General features: G+C 45.3%; 2 protein-coding genes across 4 annotated transcripts in view; both read left to right on the top strand.

Annotated features, from left to right (window-relative positions):
• ANKRD29 (ankyrin repeat domain 29) overlaps nt 1-2320 on the top strand; it is a 43914-nt gene extending 41594 nt beyond the window's left edge. For all 3 annotated transcript variants that reach the window (XM_053912466.2, XM_053912464.2, XM_053912465.2), the window contains one exon: nt 473-2320. In XM_053912466.2, coding sequence (XP_053768441.1) covers nt 473-556 — 84 coding nt within the window. In that variant the 3' untranslated portion in view covers nt 557-2320. The remainder of the gene's footprint in view (nt 1-472) is intronic.
• An 8179-nt stretch (nt 2321-10499) lies between these two features.
• NPC1 (NPC intracellular cholesterol transporter 1) overlaps nt 10500-22283 on the top strand; it is a 50490-nt gene continuing 38706 nt past the window's right edge. The window contains exon 1 of the mRNA XM_053912316.1: nt 10500-10691. Coding sequence (XP_053768291.1) covers nt 10635-10691 — 57 coding nt within the window. The 5' untranslated portion in view covers nt 10500-10634. The remainder of the gene's footprint in view (nt 10692-22283) is intronic.

Raw genomic sequence — 22283 nt, 5'->3', positions numbered from 1 at the left:
GAAGTAGTGGCCACTGAAGCTGCTCGGCCCCAGGTGTCTCTGCCTTCTCATCAAAAGATACCTGTCCTGAATCGCAGTTCCTATCACACAGACTGCCTCATATAATAAACTAATTAAATATAAGGTATCAAGTTTAATGTTACTGGTGTTTCTCGAGCACATACCAGATATGCTAGGCACTGTGCTGGAAATGAGAACACACGGATGAATAAGACACGGACCCTGGCATCCAGGAGATGACAGTCTAGTAAGAGGTACAGCTAGATAGAGCGGTAACCGTGACAATGAGGGAGGAAAATAACTGGCGATATTTTTACATTTAAAAGAGACCTTGAATGACTTAATACAAAATAGAGTCCAGTGGGGTTTTTCACCAATGGAGAAGCAAGTTTGGGTCACAGCCCCCTCTGTGGAGCCGCTAAAACCACACCCGCTACAGGGATTCACTAATGCCTATCTTACCTCCTTTCAGGCCAATAAACTTCCTGCAGAACTAACGAAAAATGAGCGCATTCTGCGCCTCCTCCGAAGTAAAGAAGGACACAGGAAGAGCTAACTCAGATGCATGTTTGACTGAAAGGTAGAAATCTTAACCACGTTGTCCAACTAGAAATTGTTTTCAAATAGTGTTGGAAATTCTTTTAAGACAGAAAATGCTCAGAATGCCCACCCTGGGCCCCTGCCCAAGAAGAGCTGTGTGCCCTGAAGCAAGAACAGAGCAGCTCAGGGACCCCTTCCCTCACTGACACGGGCTTCTCACACTGGCCTACGACCCCACTTCAGTGGGGCCTGGCAGTTCCGCCAGTTCCACAGAAACTCATTTTAAACTGTGCTAACTTGGGTTTCTCTAATTGTTAACAGTTAAACTCTTAATTGTCAAACCTTCCAAGAGCTTTAAGTGAGAAGACAGAAATATGGTAAGCCTTTAAAAGACTGAAAGTCTGACCTTCAATGAATCAGTGCACTTTTGCTTTTGTGTGAAATGTAAGTGTGCTAAAATATATACCTCCGTTTGTTTTGCACATATACATGTATGTCATGCCAGTGGAAAATGTTTTCTTCTACCCGAGGGTTATCGCCATGGTTACGAAGACTTAATGGAGTGTAAAGTCGCATTATTAAAAAGCCATTTCTGACATTCCACCATGTGCTTTTCAAAGATGGACTGTTGCACTATAAAAAAGACAAATTGTTCATTTGTGCGTTGATCCTCACCTTATTCCTAGTTTGTAAAAATCATTTTTACCTGTTGTCCATAGTGTGGGTACGGTAGTATGCAAGTGGCAAATTCGGAAATTCAGAAAGTTACAAACCACACAAAATGTAGGCTTGTTTCTTTGAGCTTTTACTTTGGTTCTATTATGGGGAATCTACTTCCTGTGCCATAACTAAGTAGATTTAACATGCTGTGGAATCTTGAGCTTCCAAACCACATTGCTTGCTACAGTGACTTGGAGGTCCTTCGATAGAGTGGGACGTGTGCGAGTACAGTACGTCGCTGTTGCTGTTGAAGGGCGAAAGTCATAAAGGACTGCTGGCAGCATTTAGGGAGTGTTCATCTATGCACGCATTGATCGAGTCCAGGAAAGAAAGCTGGGTGGCACTGAAATACTCCCTCGAGAAGGGGTGTCACAGTTTATAACTGATGCACTCTATAGTCAATGGCGTCTACGTGCCCCAGCCAGGGACTAACTGCACACGCAAAGACCAAACCTTCTTTCTGTAATCCACCGTATTACACACTGACGATATTCCTGTTACGGAAAAACACATCTTTCATTTTCTTGTTCATGTTCTGCTCTGGTTTCCAGCCAGTGCACTATGTAAATACATATTAAAGTGGAGGGAAATGGAATCCCAAAAGATTTTTTAACCATCTTGCAGTGTCACTAAAAGCATTTTCTTTAAGTCAGTAAATAATAGAATATAATTTTGAAATTAGAAGACATTCTCTTAAAGTTTGTTATGATCAATAAAATATTCAACCAAAATCCGCTTATTTTGGTCAGTGTCACACGCAAAGCCAGTAGTGACAACCCACAGTCCCCAGAGACACCTCCAGCCTGACTCGCTAGGCAGCACGCCTGCAGTCTCATTTCAGAACAAAAAAGCAGAAAGCTGTCTATACTGCTACAACACCCGTATACAAAATTTTTAGTTGCTGAAAGGCAGCACCAGTTTCCTCACTGACTTTCTTTTATTCAGCAAAATTGTACAATTATACATTTACCCCCTATGGGAATTTCATCAAGCTATGTTTATTTTGAAGAGGAAAATAATGTGGCCTTAAATGTTTTATATGTTTTTCCATTAGTTAGAGTGCTTAGGCCAAAAATGGTTGCCCACCACTGATCAAAATCACAACAGGTTTATAGCTACTAATAGCAAAGTTCCAAAAGTCTAAACGGGGATGAAATCACACACATAATGTTGTTTTCACTAAAATATGTTTTCCTTGACCTGTTCATTGGATCATTTTATGTAGATAATGTCCTTGATCAACGTTAAGGCATTAAAAATGAATCCAGTAGCTTTAACAATAGGGAGGCCGTCTAGGTAAGAGGTCTCTGGGGTAGAAGGCTATATAGTATTATCCATAGAAGGTAATATGATTGTGCAAGTCAATCGCCAAAGACTAAAAACAGGTCTGTTATTTAACGTTAAATCGCATTCATTTTGCACATGGGTAGATTTTTACTTTATGTTAATCTAATTCACAATTCAATGAGCTGTGCATTCTAAGACTTAGAACTAGCAATTCTTATGCAAATTATTTGCTTAATTGAACCACTAAAGTTTTTCATTATGTCCATTTGTTTGATGAAATATTCTAGGTTGTTATAATTCAAAATAAAGTTAATACACACCCAGTTTGCCTTTACTGCTTTTTCCTGTTTGTTTTTCATCAGAAGTCAGTTCTGTGATTTTTAATAAAATGGAATTTTAGAGCTAATGATTCAGCTCTGTAAGCTTTATGTTACTTATGAACCTATGATTTCATTATTTCTACTGTATGTAACTTTTGTCATGATCCCAAAAGGTTTTTTATTCAGACAGAAATTCCTGGGAGTCACAGAACACACTGAAAATAGAAACTCTTACTTGTACATCGCGATGATTTGATGCAGGCACGCCTCATTCGGTTGCACCTCACAGACGCTGCGCCTTTTACAAATGGAAGGCAAGACTCTTCATCGGCAAAAAGATTACGACTCACTTTATTGCCGTGGTCTGAACAGAACCTGCAGGAGCTCCAGGGTCTGCCCGTGTACGGTGTGAAAGGGTCCCCCATCTGGTTAACTGACACATTCTTCACCTCACATACTGATTGTGAATGTGACAAAGAGACTGCCTTAATCTCTATTTTCATTGTCTGTGATGCTCCTGGCTCTCCAGTCCTTTACAGTGGCTTTTTCTTCTGAAATAGCGGAGTTTTTGAACAGCTTCTTGTTTAGGAAACAAATATATGCAGCAGTAACATCAGAAATCTTGAGAACTCTATGGCCATCCTGGCCACCTCCCCTCTCCATCCCATCCTCTGCAAACACAGAACAGCTCTGTCTCATCATTGCCCCACACTGGGACACCTAGTCAGAGAATAACAGCACCCCCGAATGCCAGGCTACTTGGCATCCGACGGAGATGGCTGCGTTTCGGGGTGGGCCTGCCCTGCAGATTATAGAAGTGAGAAGCTGAGGTCCTAATTTCATAACAGAATGGCTTTGGTGCTAGAACAGGCTGAGCCCCACACGTGGTGTGTGCAGATTATTAATAATAACAATAGAAACAGCAGATAACATTTGTTGAAGTATTGCTGTGTGCCAAGCACTTTACATAGATAATCTGATAAAGTTTATGCGCATATTCTCGTTGAGCCCTGCCAACACCCTCTGAAAGGGCACTGTCTTGCAGCTGAGGAAGCTGGGTTTGAGAGATCGCTTCCCGCGTAGTGCTGGCTTGGTGCTGTCCTCCAGCCCTTGGGTTTTGCTGTTTTTAGTGTGGCAGAGCGGTGGAGAGCCGTGCCTGGATGGAGTCACAGTTGCAGCATGAGGGAGGTGACATTGGAGAGTACAGAGCATATTCTTCAAAACAGAGATAGAGCTAATGATAGTTTTGGTGATTAATTGAACACAGAGGGTAAGGAAAAGAAAGGAGAGTTAGGAATCATACTGAGGTATGTCGGGGGACTCTTAAGGCCAACCCCAGGTTCAGGGATTTGCAGCAAGAGGATATATAGCAAAGTCAGCAGAGGGAAAGGGAACTGAAGATAGAGGAAATCGGGTGCAAGCTTTCGAGAGTCCTGCCAGTGGGGTCACAGGACAAGCTTAATTCCTCTAGCAACAAGTTGTGACAACATTGTGAAGTCTTATCTCCTGGGGATGCTCGTCAGAGACTCATCAGGCTTTTAAATGAGATCTGGTCCCATAGGCACCCTCTGTCTAGCATTCACCAAAACTCCAGACTTCCAGAGGAGAACAGGCATTCAGCGTAAACCACACCGTTTGTGTGAACAGTGCAGGCACAGTGAGCCAGTATCATTAAGGGGAAGTTTTAGATCAGTGTGGGGAACTGTCTGATGGCCAAGTCCCCAGGTGCCAGCCAGCCTTGTAAGCAAGAATTTCTAAGGATAACAGGGTCAGGTCTGCTATGTCAACTTTTTTCCATATACAAGATTTACGTGTGGACGATGCCAATAACTGTGTTAGGTAATAGGGAAGAACAGAGGAGTTTGGGGCGAGGAGAGAGAGAGAGTTTTGGACATGCTGAGTTTGAGAATGTGTGAAATAGATTCCAGAAGGCGATTGTAAACAGCAGCTAATGTTTAGGACAAGTTCGTTAACTGATTTGGGGCATCATCTGTGCAGAAGTGATGGCTGAAGTCACAGGATGAAAGAGGGAGACTGGTGAGAGAAGAGAACTGAGAAGGAAGTTTCAAGCAAAAAGGGAAGTTAGCAAAAATGAAATGGACAGGAGTGGAAAGCAAAACATGTATCGTCAAGGAAGGAGAAAATTCTGAGGAAAGAGAGTGAGCAACAAGCACCTTGAAGAAGTGTGGCCATAGAACCCGAGGGCTGGCCAACACAAATTCCGGACTGACGTCTGCTCCCAACCTTGGCCCCGGTGAGCTTGGTCAGTCCCCACGGAACTCTAGCACGGGCTAAGGACGACCGGCCCTGGTAACTGGTCAGGACCTAAAGCTAATGTTAAATTAAAGTAGATGGTTGTCTCGAAATAATTCTAGTTGTGATTGGTGGAACTGCATTTGCGAAGCCACTGCTAACACTTTCTGGGAATTGTTGGCAACTCTCAGAAGGCATCGCCTCTGCTTTGTCACCACTGAAGAAAGTGCTTTGTGCCGCAGTATAAAGTTGCGAGATCCGTGCGGTGCGATGCCGATGGGCCTGTGAGTTAATGTCGTCCTGCCTTACTGGTAAAATGAGAGGATACGTTCACCTATATTGGTTGATTGGTTTTAATTAGTGGGTTTAGTGCATGGAAGCACGTGGGCAGAGCCACACCCTGTTGGGGGTTCTCATGCCATTGCCCCCCCTCAGCTCATGCCCTTGTACTTACCTGCGCTTCAAAGAATGGAGAAAAACAATAAACAAATGAACAAATAACAAGTTCCATGCTCTTTTAGCAAAATTAGAATGATTTATTTCACACTCCTCTAGCTGACAGCTAAGGAAGTCTCTTTACTTAACCTACCAAACGCAATGAGCTGTACCAGTAAGACAAACAGAGGCATTTTCTCCAGGCTCTCTGACTACTCTCCTTAGCCCTTAGTTAAATAATTCATACATTCGTGGGTCTGGGAAGTCTTAGAATCTTTTCCTGGTGCTCTTACCCTTTTTAGCAATACTTTAAGATAATTTTAAACTATGAGTGAGGTCATGTTTTAACAAATGGAAGTTACTAAAGACCTTCAGTTCCCAGGCGCCTTGTCAGCTTTATCAGAAAGAATTACTTCTCCCTTCTTGGGTGTCTTCTTCCCTCCCTCACTTGGATTGAACCCTCTAATTTTTAATGAAAAATGCTGTTATTCTTCCCCCGTCCCACAGTTGCACTTGTAAGAATAGCCTTAGAAAGAAAGTCTTCAGTTTACAAAAGTTGGACGCCCTATATTGGGAAAGATTAGACCCAAAACCACAAAAGGCGGTTGTGTCATGACTGAATTCTCCAAAGAAGGACACGCCGTGGTGAACCCGACTGCCGAGTTTCAAGTTGGCCCCACACCAGTAGCGTCATGTCTGAGTGGAAATTCCACCACAGCACGTGACTGGATTAATGACCAAATCAAGTGCTCTCTCCAGGGTGAACATATTACCGTAAGTTTGACCGGCAATGCCCTGTTGCTGTCAGTCAGAACCACTGGCAGGGAAGATGTCAGTGAAATTCAGCTTACTTAAGTACAGAGCTTTAAAAGTCTATTGCAGAACCCAAAAGAATTGAGTGCATATTTCACACATAAGACATCTACAAAAAGGTTCATAACCCCAAATAACCGAAACTGGAAACAAGCCAAATGTCTGCCATGTGGTTTTATATCATGGAATACTACTCAGCAATGAAAAAGGACGAACCATTATGAGCAATGAGAATGATTCTCACATCCACACGTTCCACAGTATTGAGTGAAGAAACCAGACACAAAAGAGCAGGCTTCTATTGACATGAAGTTCAAGAGCAGGCAAAATCAATTTGTGGTGATAAAAGTCAGAATAGTGGCTACCTCCAGGTTGGAGGAAAGTGATGATATCGGGAAAAGGCATGCGGGAGCCTTCTGGAGTGCCAAAAATGGACTGTGCTTCCTCTGGGTAGTGGCTACATGGATCTGTGTTGACTAGCCTCAAAGAAGGCCCCCGGTGCTCCCGTCTACTGGTAGTCTTGTCCCTGTGTGGCCCCCTCCTACACTGTATCAGCCCTGGTCTGTGTGTGATTAATAGAATATGGAAAAAATGATGGTGTTTCACTTTTGAGGCTTGATCGGAAAAGATGTTGTGACTGCCTGTTCTCTCTTAGACCTCACTCTGGAGGAAGCCAACTGCCATCTTGAGGACACTTGGAGACCAAGGAGACCGAGGACACCAAGCAGTCCTATGGAGAAGCCCACAGGAAGAGGCACAGAGACCTCCTGCCAGCAACACCATGGAGGCAGACCCCGCAGCCCCAGTCAAGCATTCAGATGATGGCGGCAGAAATGGTCATTGCATTATTGTCTCCAATATCAAAAGTGACAAACCAAATATCCAACAGGAGATTGATGAAATACATGATGTCATGGATCAAAAACTATTAACGTGAATATATCTAGCCTTCCCCTCCACCTGCTAAGTAAAAAGAATTTTGTCTTGGATCAATGTTCTCATCTCTGTCTCTAATAGAAATGTTCAACAGCGTTGAGAGTTCTGTGATGCAGTATCAAGAGGAATGCAGAGACACAGAAAGATGCAAAGCTTTGTGGAATCCACACAAGCTCAGGACTGTGAAGAAGCATAGGGGAAAAGAAAGGTAAATTTATGCAGTATTACTGGAAACATATAAACCCTTCAATGTACCAGAAATGTAACTTGAGACAAGTTATTTTGAAATACTTGTTGGTTGGTGAATATAATTCATTGGCTTAGGCACTGTTCTGAGACTGGCCTGCATTGTTGGCTTCAGCAATGTTACGTACATATAATGAAATCCAACAGAGCTCGTAAAAAAACAAAACATCACTAAGAAAGCATCTTGCTGAATGTAAAAAAGCAAGTTGCAAAATATATACTTCCCACTGGTTTAAAAAGTCTGTTATATTTACATATATGTTTTCAAATATATTGAATTTTCTGGAGGATATTTTTGCACACTTACAAAGATGCACGTGTCTAATAATTTCACTTTCCCTCATTTTGTCCTTTGCTATTATGCAGTCAACGTTGAATGGTGTATATAATGATAGTGGTATTAAGCATAATTTAAACAAACTAGCAAAGAGTCTTTCTTAGGATCTCCACCATGTTAAAACAGTTTTCATAGAAAGAGAAAATGTGCCACAATGTGACACAGATTATCCATAACAGTGGAATTATAAATGATTTTTAAAATTCTTATCTCTCAATTTTTGTGTATTTTTAAAGTTTCTACCATAAGCATGGAAAAAAATAAACCATGTCACTTAGAAACAGGAGAATTTATTTTAAAAATATACCTTAGGGTATATTTTTATACAATGCTTTTGGGCATTGTTAAGCTGTATGAAAGACAGACCAGAAAAAAAATACATATACAGTTAAAAGATCTTTGTTACTGTCTAGTGACTGGTGAACATACTTTGTGGGCATCAGAACTTCTGCTCATCCCAGAAATGTTTTATATGGTGCTTGAAATTTCCTTTACTCACATCAATTATCTTGTAAAGTTTTTTCCATGAGGATTTTTTCCAAAATTGGAAGGCTAGCTAACCCACCAGGATTCAGGAAACACTGGGCTGGACAAAAAGTCTGTTTAGTTTTTTCCATACAGTGGCTCTAGTAGTGCTTAGTTGTCTTTAACTTCATTCCAAACAATTTTGTTAGATTGTATGGTGACAGCTGTCATATCAGCATGTATTTAAAAAACTTCATCAAAATTGGTGAATTTTTATGCAGCCATTTTAGTATTGAAGAAGGAAGAAGATATGCAACATATTTGGTGTATTATGCTTAATATTTCAAGAAAGGTAAAAACACAACTGAAACACATAAAAAAGATTTGTACAGAGAATGGAGAAGGTTCTTGACTGATTGAACATGTCAAAAGTGGTTTGCAAAGTTTCTTGGTACTATTAACATTTTGACCAAATAATTCTTTGCTGTGGGGCTGTCATAATGCATTGGAAGATGTTTGGCAGCACCCCAGTCTCTACCCACTAGAAGCCAATAGCAGGAGATAGCTGACATACTCAAAATATCCAAATCAATAAAGGTATTGGTGAAAGTGAAAAATGTATCTTTTATGGAAAAAACGTAATGCACTTTTTGGCCAACCCAATACATAAGTGGTAGTTCTTGAATTTGACTGTGCATTGGAACCACCTGGAAGGATTGTTAAAACAAAAGTCTGGGCTCACCACCCCCCGAACCCCGTGTGTGATTCAGTGCATACAGGGTGGAGCCCCATAAGCTTGCTTTTCTAACAAGTCACGGATAAGACGGAGTACACCTGCATAACGTGTAGTACTTGACCCTCAGTGGAACCGCTAGGAGCAGGAGAACACACAGTTGGACGAGAGCCAGGAGGTCGGCATGGGAGATCTAGTAGGGCTGAAGGTCCAGAGGAAATCCTTGCAGTTTCAGTGCCCAGCCAGCCTGGTGGACGTGTCAGGGCTGAGGAGGTAGGGAGGCAAGACAGTAACTGAATCAACCCCCCTGTGGAGTAGGGATAGGAATGTCACTCGCATCGTGGGTCTACCTAGGACTGAGTTTAGCATTGCTACAGGTGGATCTTTAGTTTGTCATTGTACGTTGGCGTCCACTGTGGGGAGAAGAGATCCTTACCTCCATTTCATTAATTTTGAAATGAAAATAACTGGTGCTTAGGAGTGGTCTCAATAATTTCAATCTAAGGGATGATGTTACCATAAATGCATAGAATAAAAATTAAGTGCAAATCATAAAAGATTATAATAAGAACAGGCGAAGCAAAAGAAGAAAGAAAAAACACCAAGAGGCTTCTCCTTTATCTTTGTGTTGCCTGACTACACCTACAATTTAAAAAGGAACTCTGGCCCCACCCGACAAACAGGAAGTCAGGTTTTCTGCCACGCTTGGCACCACCAGCAGATGGAGCGTTCGCAGCGCTTTTCAGGATGTGTGCTGAGCTAACGAAAACCGAGTAGTAAGCGTGACTCAGGGGCTTCGGCCCCCGCCGCGCTCCGCCGCTCGCGCGTTCGGATCAGTACACTATCCGGCCACTGGGAGGCACCTGCCGGTTTCACTGAAAGTGGTCAGGCCTGGATTCCTTTTGGGTGAGTGGGTTTGGGTGCAGAACTTGGTCACAATGCTATTCGGACCTATCATAAACATGTATTCCGCTGAGGAATGGGGTCTCGCTATGAAAAACAGTCTCCAAGAACTCCCATTAGCTAAACCTTCCCTCCCGCCATCTTCAAACAAAAAGACAAAAGGGGGAGAAATGAATTTAAAGCATGAAAACCACGCTTTTGGTACAATTTCAGAAATATCCTCCCAGTCTGGATTCCAGAAGTTAAGCTGCCCTAGTCTGGGAGTGCCTGACCCCAGTGCCAGGGGCCCCCAGCGGGCCAGGGCGGAAGACTGCAGAGCTAGCACTCCAGCAGACGCCTTAGAACCCGCAAGTCCCGACGGGGCGGGCCTTGCTCAGACCACAGCTAGGCCCCGCCCCCGGCCCTCCCCCCGGCCCGGCTCGGCCAGCCCCAGGACGTGCCCTGGGATTGCGGGCAGCGGCACCGCCCAGAAGGGGAGGAGATGGCGACGCCTTCTTTTTTCCTGATCTGCGCGCGCAGCCTGTCGCTGCTGGGTTCTGCTCGCTCTGTCCTCCAGCGCCCGGTTCTGAAAGAGCCGGTGACTCTCCGCAGCCGAGAGCAGCGAACCGAGCCTCCGCGGAGGTGCGCAGCCCCGCGCCGCGGCAGCATGAGTGCGCGCGGCCTGGCACTGGGCCTACTCCTGTTGCTGCTGTGCCCGGCACAGGTGAGCGGCGGCCGGGCATCCGGGTGGGCTGTGGGGGACGTGGCCGGGCCGCCAGTCCCGGAGAGCGGCGGGCCGTGCAGCGGCTCAGGCGCCCCGGCCCTCCAAGGCGCCCAGGTCCAGCTGGTCCTGGGCAAGTTGCTCTAACGATGGAGTCTCTGGAGAACCCCACCTCTCTGGTTCCTCTCTCCGACTGCGCACTTTCTTTCTCCTGTGGTTTGGAACAGGATGGCAACTGGGAACTACTGATTTGGCCTGTTTCGAGCTCTTTTCAGCTCTGTTCGCCTAATTTCTGGATTGAGGATGTGGGATTAGAAGGAAGGAGGAAAGTGGGTGGAGAAAAATAGCGATCTTACTTAGCCTGTTTCTTTTTTCTTGTGTCAACATCAGAAACGTCCAAATCTGTAAGAATTTTTATGAGTTTATTTGAGCCAAACTGACCACAATTGCTGGGAAGTAAAATCTCAACAGATTGCGAAAATGCTCAGGGAGAATGGCAGTTTCGCACCTTATTTTATGCATTACAATCAGGAGGAGGCATGAGGAAGGTTACATGAAATTCATTGGTGATAGATTGGGGATGCTGGAGAAAGCAAAGTGGAGGAAGTCTCTGGAATTGCATAAAAAACTAAACTGAAGAGACAAAGACTTCTTTTACATTGGTGGGTATAGACTAGTTAACAATTAACATTTTTTAATTAAAAAATATTTATTGATTTGAAAGAGGAAGGGAGAGAGAAACATCAATATGAGAAAAACATCAATTGGTTGCCTCCCATACACACCCCAACTGGGATGCAACCCACAACCTAGGCATGTGCCCTCACTGGGGACAGAAACCCCAACCTTTTAGTGTACAGCTGAGCCACACCGGCCAGAGCAACAACTAACATTTATAGCACATAGAGATGTTATTTTGAGGTGGGGAACAAGATGGCAGTGAGGGGTTCCATACTCAGGTGCGAGATTGTTTCCTGAGGGGTCTGGAAAAGGGGATTACTCAAACATTCCAAAGGAATGTTATCTTAGATGCAAAAAAAAAAAAAAAAAAGGCTCAGTTAAGGTCAAGATTGACCTTTGTCAAGGAAGATACTGGCCTAGCACAGGACTACCCACCATGACTTGCTTTCAGTTACGAAGTTTTAATGTCAGACCATCCTCGGTGGTTACTCTCAGTCTCTGAGTCTGTAAGCCACCCCCCCTTCCCCTGCCACCTCTCGCCCCCCAAGCCTGGCAGCCTCCCCTGAGCCTGCCAGGTTTAGGGTGTGGCCCCTTTTTTCATCCACACTTAATTCTGCTTTAATTCTGCCATGTACATAGGAACTCTTAATAGATTTGTTTAGAAGCTCCTGCCACTTTATTTCTCCTTCTGTCCTAAAAATGAAGTGTAAGGGGAGGTAAAGAACGGAAACGATTCGTCAGGCACCAAATCAGGACAGTCAGTCAGTCACTTTGGTCTTCTAAAGAGTTCAAGTTGCTTCTTCTCAACTCCTTTTCACATCTTTGGAGACTGAGGCCCACCTGAGGGTAACTGACATTCCGGTTGACACAGTACTAGCTGTTCACAGGGTGGGGCCTGAGCTCAGTGGCCTGACTCCCTGGGTCAGCTTTGCCCTGGGCACCAGTGCCTCACTGCTATTTGTGTGTGTACAGCTTCCTGTTTGAAAACTGGGGGGCGAGGGGGATGGGTAAGGATATAGTGCTGATTAAACCAGATCAGGATTAAAGTGATCTCTGGGAATGCTGTGCCCACTTACAGGGGTGTTGGCAACAAGAGGGTAATGAATCACAGGGAAGGCAGGCTTTCCTGGGACTAGAAAAACCTCTCCTTGAACTTCTTTGTAGTTCTCAGAAGTAGATAGGAGATGACCCAGTAAGCGCCCAAGAGCCAGAAGAGCTGTGGCTCTCTCCTGTGTGTGCCTGTGGGGATCCCCAGCAGTGTGGGGTTATGGTGCCTGGTTGGGAGGGAGGCCGGGGGAGGCAAGGTGCAGGAAGGTGCTTTGGAAAGAGGTGAGCAGGTAGACCACTCCCTAGCCCTGGCTTTGGGCACACTTCTCTTTCAAGCCTCAGTTTTTTCTGAAGATAAACAATATCTCATAGGATTATTAGGGTTATTAAGTGACATGATACACGGAGAGACCTCATCACTTTAGTAAAAAGTCACGAAATAGTAGCAATTATGTGCCTTAAAAAATACAGCTGTTTAATTTCCCTAGAGTTTTAGTTCACGATCTCATAGACAGGCTTCACATTGTACGTAGTTTTCATTTACACCTGAAATCCTTTTACCTGGAGATAGTATCCAGGCTGATGGCCAGAGTTGTCTCCTGCTAGGATTTTCGGGATAGGTTAGAGGTTGGTCACAAGTCTCTTGCAAAACACCGGGAAGCCTTGGACAGGTCTGTTCAGCCTAACTGGAAAAACTCCTGTTGTTATACTATAAATTAACTCCCTCGTGACACGCAGAGACTTTCAGAACACCTGAACAGATTGGGGGTGGGGTGGGGAGGGCGGCTGTTGTGGGTGTAGCCTTGGTCTTCGCTTGCCTTGTCATTGTTCCTCAGTGACAGCTGGACAGAAGGGCTCTGGAAAAGGCCTGGAAGCAAACTGAACCCATGTAGCTACCTTCCACCCTTTTATATGGGTCTTCCAGACCCTGCCTCAGACAGAGAACGTGGAATGGGCTGACTTCTGCCCCTGGTATTTTGGGAGGAAAACAAAAAACAAATAACTTTTATGTTCCTTGTCTAGAGCATTAATGGGCTGAATAAAAAGAGTAAAATAGAAAAAACCCTGTTTTTAGAATTCATCGGGGTTTAGTCTGAGTACTAATAAAGTCCTTTGAAGGTCTAAAATACATTTAGGAGGCATTTGTGCTTTACTCAATTTTTAATTTTTGCAGATGATGAAATAACAATACTAGACAGCATGGTTTTTAAAAACCTTGTGGTCATCCAAATAAAACGTGCAGTTTTGATAAATTATATCTACCTCCTGACTGTAGTTTTTGTGAGTAAGCTTTTTCTTGGGGAACTTGGAACAGAGTGATGCTTGAGTGGGAATTGAGCCATTAACATGGCTTTTCCTGAGATCGGGAATGGTTTACTTTTTTGGCCTGAAAGTGTTGAAGAATAACCACCTAAAAGTGTAGTGAACGTGGGCAGTCTTTCCCATATTCACATTTCTCCTTGATGGCTGCCGTGATCAGATATTTTACTAACATTAAGTAAGTCGAGGAAAAATAGGTTTTTTATTCTAGCGAGTGGGCAGAAAGAAAACCACTTGGTGAATAGGCCTTTGTATTCCTTCAGTGTTTGTCGTATAGCCCAGAACAAAGAATCAAAGAATCCCTCTGGGCAGGAAGACAGTGTGGTCTCTCTTCTTTCTAAATGGGGTGCTTTTCGGGGTTTTTTAAGGATGACACATTACCTACTGCAGAAGCCTGGATCCTACCATCTCTAATCTGATCTCAGGGCCCCTTTCTGCCCCCGTACCCACAGCTCTGGGAGGGGCATCAGCCATCCAGCTAAATAAACTGCTTGGTCTCAAAACCATGCGCATCTTCCAGGGTCCAGTTCAAATGCTCTGTCATTCATGACATGGGTTATCCTGATCCCCCAGCGAAATTTACCATTTGTGCCCTCCCTCTGAGGTTCTAAATCTTTGTTTAAACTTCTGCATCAGCATTTACTGCCTGGCAAAAAGCTTTCAGTAAGAAGACCTGGATGTGGGTTCTGATTCCTCCTCCTACCAAGAGTGATGTTGGGCAAACAGCAAGATCCCTGGAGCTTCCGTGTCCTCCTCTGTAAAATGGGATTGACAGTGACGCCCACTTCTCAGGCTGCTTGTGGAAAGACAGGGAAATACTGTGGACTGCAGGCTCCCGAGGGCAAGAACTGTATTTTGCCACCTCCGTTATGGCCGGGACTCTTACTTTTCTGAATCTGCAAATCTTTGGGCCTTCTTGGACTCAAGTGAGAGGGTAGGATGGAGGAGGAACTCAGAGGCCAGCAGAGATCAGAACTGTGTTTGCACTTGCTTTCTGGGTGATAATCAGTGACCGACTGTGGCCAGACAGGGTTTCCTGTGCTTGGACTATGCCTCTTACTTTTAGTCTTTGGAACATTTGCTTTGGCAAGAAAACATTTTTTAAAAAAGCAAAGAAACCCTCACTGATCCAAGTGTGCTGTTGGGGAATTTCAGAGTGAAGCTTTAAAATTTGCTCTTTATCTGATGACTGCCCCTAAGGCCACAAAGGAACTCAAATTACTGTCTTTCACTGATTTCATAGATACAAAGTGTTTGCCATAGACACGGTGTAGGGTACAGAAGTGGGTTAGGAGAATAAACTACCCAGAAAGCAGTCTGCAAACTGCGGCGTGCTGTATAAATGTTAGTGGTTTCTATCCCTGGCCTGTTCATAGCTGATGGGAAAGCTGCAGTGCAGAGTGTGCTGTAGAACAGCAAGGACCAAAGTTCCGGGGAGTCCATTTTTAAGCTGGCCCTTGGAGGGTGAGCTGATGCTTACCACGTGGGCAAGAGGAAAACTGGAGAAAACGGGGGAGTTAGGTTACCTAACTGTTAGTAAAACCTGTGTACTTGAAAAGGATGGATTTTATGGTATCTAAACAATCTCAATAAAGCTATTTAAAAATGACATTCTAGTTTACAAGAACCTAAGAAAAAAGAGTTACCTCATTTTTGCATAAGTATTTCCATTGCTGGGACACTTCTGATTTTTTTTGTGTGTGTGTGATTGAATTACTGTTGTCATTAAAACATTTTTTATTATTTCCTACATATAGTATAAATCCCCTTAAAAGTGATTTTTAAAAGGCAGGTACTTGAGGCTCTCCTGTTACGAAGAAATCAACAACTGGCTTTCTTCTCAGCTCTCTCCTCAAATAGTCTCTTTAAAATTTATTTAATCTTAAGTATTTTTTCCCATTAATATTTAGTCCCCTCATATTCCCCTCCCCCCAGCAATCACTACACTGTTGTCCAGGAGTCCTTTTTCCTTTCTGCTCAATCCCTCCACCCGCTAAACACCCCACCCCCGCCCCCCACCTTAGCTCTCTGTCTACGAGTCTGTCCTCATTTTCCTTGTTCGTCCAGTTTGTTCATTAGGTTCCACTTATGAGTGAAATCATATGGTATTGGTCTTTCTCTGACTGGCTTATTTCACTGAGCATAATGTTCTCCAGGTCCATCTATACTGTCGCAAAGGGTAAAGTTTTCTTCTTTGTTACCCCCGAGTAGTATTCCACAGTGTAAATGTCCCACAGCATCCATCTGTAGTGAGTGGGTAAAACAGCTGATCCTGTCCTGATCTCGCAGAACACCCTATAAGATAGATGTGGTGCTGTTTTTCCTGTTTTACAGATTAGCGCTCACATTTGTCACATAACTAGTAAATGGCAGGTGGGGGGCTTGCATCACTGTGTTCTGACTTCTGTGCTCTGTTCACATGCAAAATATGGCTATGAGTTTATTCATATTTAGCAAGCTAAGTAGAATGTGTGTTCAACAAATGTTCCCCTTGGCCAATCAGGCACCTCATTCAAGGCATGTTCCTAGCTTCAGTGTGGTTTCTTCCAAAGCTAGTGATGAACCAGGGGTGGATTTAGCCTGCTGGCCCGACCCATCGCTCAGCTGCCACACTGTGTGAATATCCCATAGGAAAAAACCTGCAGACAGGATACACTTATGTCCCCTGTCATAGTTTTACTTCAGGCTTTTCCCTTCGGTTATTTTTCAGACTGGGTGTCAGAGCTCAGCAGTGTTTGATACTAACTAGTAGTATGACCTTGGATGAGTCACTTAAACTGCGGACTACTTTATCTGTAATGGGAAGACTTGCCGAGCCCGTTCAACTAAAGATGTGTGACTTAAACGCCCGTCTGCAGGCGCGCCTGATGCTCACATAAGTCATTCTTTGTTATGTGGCTATGTTTACCCCAAGTCGGCTGTAAAACAGAGTTCCCGAGATTCCCTTCAATAAAAGTCAGGCCAGCCCAGCCTCCCACCCAAATGACCTGTCATATTTGTTTAGTCCCCTCGCTGGAGCCTGAGCTGGGTGTGTCTCTAGGTTCTGCTGTGAGCTTTATGCATTCGGGACAGCGGCAGAGGCGGCAGGACCCAGCCTGCGCTCCACCCCGACAGGGTGGCCGAGTGCAGGCCTGAGGTGGAGGACAGTCAGCTGTACTGAGCAAGTGAGTCCTGATCTGCCAGCTGCTTAGAGACAGACGTAGAAAGATGTAGATGGCACTCATTCCCACAAGTGGGCACATTGATGTAGAAAGGAACACTTGTGTAGTATGTAACGGGTGAAACAGCCCATCTCTGACGCAGTGTCAGTCTGCGGTACATCTTTTGTACCAGTTGAGCTGGAGTTTGCACAGTGCAGCAGCCTGGGGGCTGGGATGGCAGACAGGGTGGACAGTGCTTGCCTTGGTGCTCAACATTCTGATTCTCATCACTGGTTTGGTCACTGATGAGCCGTGTGACCTCCGAGAGTCTTCTCTAAGGCTAAATTTCCTTACCTGTATAATGCTGCCCTGCTACGCGGTGGCCGGGTCTGAGAAATAAACGAGGCAATGAGGGAGAAGTCACGTAACTTTGTGTCTTACTGAATGTGTTCAGTGAGCTTTTGCATGTGAGTTACGTAATGCTTTATTCAGCAGGAGTTTCTAAGGGCAGCCTGGAGTGCAGGACTCTGTTGCTGGTGTTCAGAGCTGCTGCATGTGATAAGGTGCGCTCTCATGCAGCCCCCATTACAGTCTGTTTAGCAGTCGCTATAGTTGCTGACATGCGGCAGAAGGGGCATTTTTCAGCCTTTCCTAAACTGTTCCTGTTACTATTGCAGGAATCTTTCCTATCCTGTATATACCCAATAATTAAACTCCAAACCATGTTGTGAAATAGCCACATGACCTGACCTTTAAAAGTAGATGGTCTAGCCTTGTAACTACTACACTCTGAGCTAAAGCTAACACAACTAGCAGTTACCGTGTTTGAACTTCTTGCATAATCCATTTGAACTCCTCCAACTCCTGGTGAGTTTGTGATGGTTTCAGAATCGGTGGAAAATGGATGAGGTACTGCAGGGGATTTTAAAAGAAGTATAACATCTAGCCTCTGCCCTTTAGGTTTAATGGTCTTTGGAGGGAGTCAAGACAAAAGCAAGAAAATGCTCTTCCAGCCTCTCCCCACATACACAACTTTGTAATTCTCATAAATGGAAATTCTGCTTGGTCCTAGGGTGGGAGCTGGCAAAGTGTGGTCCGACCAGGGGCTGCTGTGGTGAATAAAGTTGGCCTGGGACATGCCCACGCTCTCCATTTACCAGTGGTCCGTGGTTCCTTTTGAGCTACAGTGGGCAGAGTTGAGCATTTACCAGAGACCTCATGGCCCACAAGCCCGCCATATTTACTGTTTGGCCCTCTGAGGAAGTTTGCCCACCCCTAGGGCGGGCATGACGCTCACTGGAGCTCTGGGCGCAGAACACCTGCTGACTTGAGCAATGAGCACAGATGCCCTGAACACCGGCCAGGTGCTGCCTGGGGCTGACCCGCCTCTCCCAGGACAGCTCACCTGGTCCGGGGAGCACCTGAACCAGATGAAAGGAGTCAGAGTTAAGTTTAGTGGAAGCCAGTTGTCTTAGGAGAGGCTTGTAAGAGGGAGGATGTTCCAAAACAGGTAGGACTAAGACCTGTGGGGAAAAGAGTGGGGCTGGAGACTCAGAGAGATACAGTTAAGGGCAGATCAGGTAGAGCCAAAGGCAACTGTGGAGGGTGGTCAAGGTTTACTTGTGAAAAAGCTATATAAAAGTCACTGCACTCGTGTGTTTGTGGGTTTACATCTCTACAGGGTTGCCTGTGGGAGAATTAAAAGCCTACAAGACCTAGATATAAAAATTAGCTCTGGTTAAATCTGAGAAATGGGGTGGGGGAATGGAGAAATGAGGAGTTTCTAGTGTTATTTCTTAAAAGCAGTGAGAGAAAAGTAGTTACCTACAGGGGAGTTCCCATAAGCCTATCAACTGATTTCTCAGAAGAAACTTTGCAGGCTAGAAGGGATTGGCAGGAAATATTCAAAGTCATGACAATAGGGACCTACAGCCAAGGTTGCTCTACCCAACAAAGCTGTCATTTAGAATCAAAGGGCAGATAAAGAGCTTCCCAGACAAGGAAAAACTAAAGGGGTTCATCACCACCAAACCATTGTTATATGAAATGTTAAAGGGACTTATTTAGAAAAAGATCAAAACTATGAACCATCAAATGGCAATAAATGCATATCTGTCAATTGAATCTAAAGAACAGACTAAGCCAACAAGAGGAACTGAGACAGAATCATGGACACACAGAGTGCCTTGATGGTTGCCCGATGGAGTGGGGGGGTTGGGGGAATGGGTGAAGAGGTGAAGGGATTAAGTACAAATAAGTAGTTACAGAATAGCCATGGGGATGTAGAGTACAGGATAGGAAATGGAGTAGCCAAAGAATTTATACGCATGACCCATGGACGTGAACAAGGATGTGGGGTTTGCCTGTGGGAGTGTGAGGTGCAGGGTGGAGGTGGCAAATGGGGAAAATCAGGACAACTGTAATAGCATAATCAATAAAATATAATTAAAAATTAAAAATAAAACCATTTACTTTTACCACTTTAGGGATTGGCAACATTTTCCTATACTTAAGAAAGATTGTTCTTATGATTATGAGTAGTTCTTACGATTGGTCAGTGACCACGTGATGAACTGAAGAAGTACTACTCTTTAGAGGTGGATCCGCAAGTGGAATTAACAAGCCCGGTCATCAGAGACTCTGGGTATGTCAAGTGACGCTCAGGCTCAAACGTTGGCGTGTTTTATTTCACTGCTGGGCATGATACTTCCTTCCCCAAGTAAATATTACTTACTGGCATGAAATCAGTACTAGGTATTCTTGTAGATGGTAAAGGCAGCTTTCCGCCAGACGCCTTACTTCTGTTATCAGGCGCTGTGCTCGGAAAGGAAGTGAGTGGCCCGCATGTGAGCCCTTGACCGCCTGGTGTGTTCTTGCTGCTGTCCTCAGGCGCTGCCCTGGCAGTCCAGGCATCTTAAAGTGCGTCTGTCCTCTTGCCCAAGTCCTGACTGCTTGCTGTGTTGTCATTTGGAGACTGAAAATTAATCACTCAGATGCCAGCTGGGTTCTCGGTGGGAGGTAGAGATAAGGATGGCCCAGCCAGTGGGCCGCTGAGGAGTGACCCTCAGTCCCGTGAGAGGAGTAAGAGCTCCAGCTTCCAAATCAGCCAGGGTTTTGGTGGAGTCTGGCTCTGCCATTTCTTAGATGTGGCCTCAGGTGAGTCACGTTACCTGAGTAACCCTCAGTCTCCTCTTCTGTAAAACAGTGTTATTTTAGTACCAGCCCCACAGATCTGAGGATTATGGGAGCTAATAAAAGCATACTTAGCAAGGGCCTGGACGCTGGGCTGGGCCTGTGTGGGTCAGGAAGGCAAATGGGGAGGTGAAGGTTGGAGAGGGGCTCTGAGGTACCTAGGGGTGTGTGGCGTGTAGGGGAGAGAGGCAGGACTGACGTGAGCTGCGCAGAGACAGTGAAGTCCCACCTAGTGTGGGGCAGAGGGAAGGGAGGGTAGGAGGTGAGTGTGCAGCAGAGCCGGGTGAGGCTTCCAGAGCTTGTCTCAGGCCGTGGGAAGAGTGGATCATAGGTTTCTGAGAATCAGAAAACCTTGCAGCTGTGGCTCAAGAAGAGCGAAGCGGCAGCTGTGCCAAGGGGACACTGCCAAGGTCTGGATGGAAGGTGCCCAGATGGACAAAGAGTGGCAGGGGGCTCAGCAGGGAAGGAGTTTGAGGAGGAGGAAGAGGTGCGGGAGACTGCACCTGGGAGCCTCCCTGGGAGGTGGGTCTGGAAGGTGCTGAGACTGAGACCCTGATGAACAGAGATGGGGAAATGGTGGAGGCTTCAGAGAAAAGAGTGGTTTCCTTTTGAGCACCTGGGGTTGTTGAGCATCTGTGGAGGGAAGTTGAAGGTGGTTTGACTGAGAGGGAGAATGAAATTAGAGCAGCTTTTGTAGACAGGAGCAGGTGAAGGGACCGACAGAGAGCTGAGGTTGAAAATGTGGAAGAGAAGGAGGTCAGGTGGCGGAGGGTTGTGGAGGAAGCCCAGGAGCACTGCAGCCGTGGGGCAGCTCTCTTTTCAGCTGGAGGTGAGAAGAGGGAGCTGAAGGTTGGGAGAGACTTGAGGAGGAATAGAGGCAGCCCCCTCCCAGGGCAGCTGAGTGTGTGCACACCTGTGTATGCCCCACACAAGGCGGGGAGCGGGGAGGAGGTGTGATGTTAGAGCGAAGACCTTAATTATGCAGTAGATCATATTTTATTGAGATGGTTTCCTGAACCTAGAATGGCCTGGTTTGAATCCCCGTTCTGCCACTCTTGGACAAGTTACTTAGCTTCACTGTGCCGCGTCTCTTCATCTGTAAAATGAGTATGATCATAGCACCCCCCTCATCAGCCTACTCTGAGAATTTATTAGGTTAATATACAAAAAGCAGTTCACACCATGCCTAGCACATAGTAGGTGGCTTGTGAGTACTTTGGGCCCCACTGGCTTAGGGCTACTGCCTTAAGTAGGATGACTTTGGGAAGCAAACCTAAGAATGTGGAGTCCAGCCCAGTTTTCCCGGGCCCAGAGAAGCCTTTGATTTCTTCAGGTCTCCGGGACCTCTGTGCTGAGGTCCCAAACAGCTGGAAGACGTTCCTAGTAATTCCTGACGTTTGAAAGTGTAGTGCTTTAACATTTGCCAGGTACTCCCATGCAGTGCCTTCACTGGGTCTTCACACCACGGCCCCGCAGCGAGCAGTGGTTCTGAGCAACAGCTCACAGGCAGGAAAACTGCTCGGCAAGGTTCAGGCGCCTGCTCCAGCTGCGGTCGTCCTTGACAAGCACATTTATTGCGAGCCCTCCCCTCCCCCCTCTCTCCCACCAGATGAGTGGAAACTTTGCTTTGAAATAAATGACGTGGATTATAAAGGATGGCCTTCGTGACTAGGGACCAAACAGCACTGAGTCATCTTTATTTTCTCTTATGGCACCGAGTGCTGAGAAAGGGGAATTCAGACTCCAGACACCCACCCTGCTAGTCACAGCCGTGTGGGATTGTTTGTGGTTTGTCAACTGGACTTCTGCCACTCCAGTGGGTGACGGGCCGTGTGCTGCCCAGCCCCCACCCAAGGCCCAGACTTGCTTGTCCTGTTGGTCTGTTGAGAATAATGTGAGATCTAGGGAGGGGTTCCTTCTATTTAAATTACATGTCAGTAACAGCATCGCTGTCTCCTTAATCAACCTTCTTGCCTCTTCAAATTTCAGTAGATGGTTGATGACCCTTTAGTTGGAAACCCACAGTCTCGGGGAAAACAATAGTTTCCCTAGAATCGCTAGGTTTAAGGAAATAATTGTGACTCTTTTTGCATAAAAATGGAATTGTGTGGCATCTTGCCAAAGATTCGGTATGTGGTGTTGAATACTTGTCATTTCCTCATTTGTATAATTTCCCTCTCTTGTGGCCTAAACATATGACTTCTAATGAGTCAAG

Source organism: Desmodus rotundus, chromosome 10 (assembly GCF_022682495.2).
Source record: "Desmodus rotundus isolate HL8 chromosome 10, HLdesRot8A.1, whole genome shotgun sequence".
In the NCBI taxonomy this organism is placed as follows: domain Eukaryota; kingdom Metazoa; phylum Chordata; class Mammalia; order Chiroptera; family Phyllostomidae; genus Desmodus; species Desmodus rotundus.
Note: the sequence above shows the minus strand (reverse complement) of the source record. Positions and strands in the feature narration are given on the sequence as shown.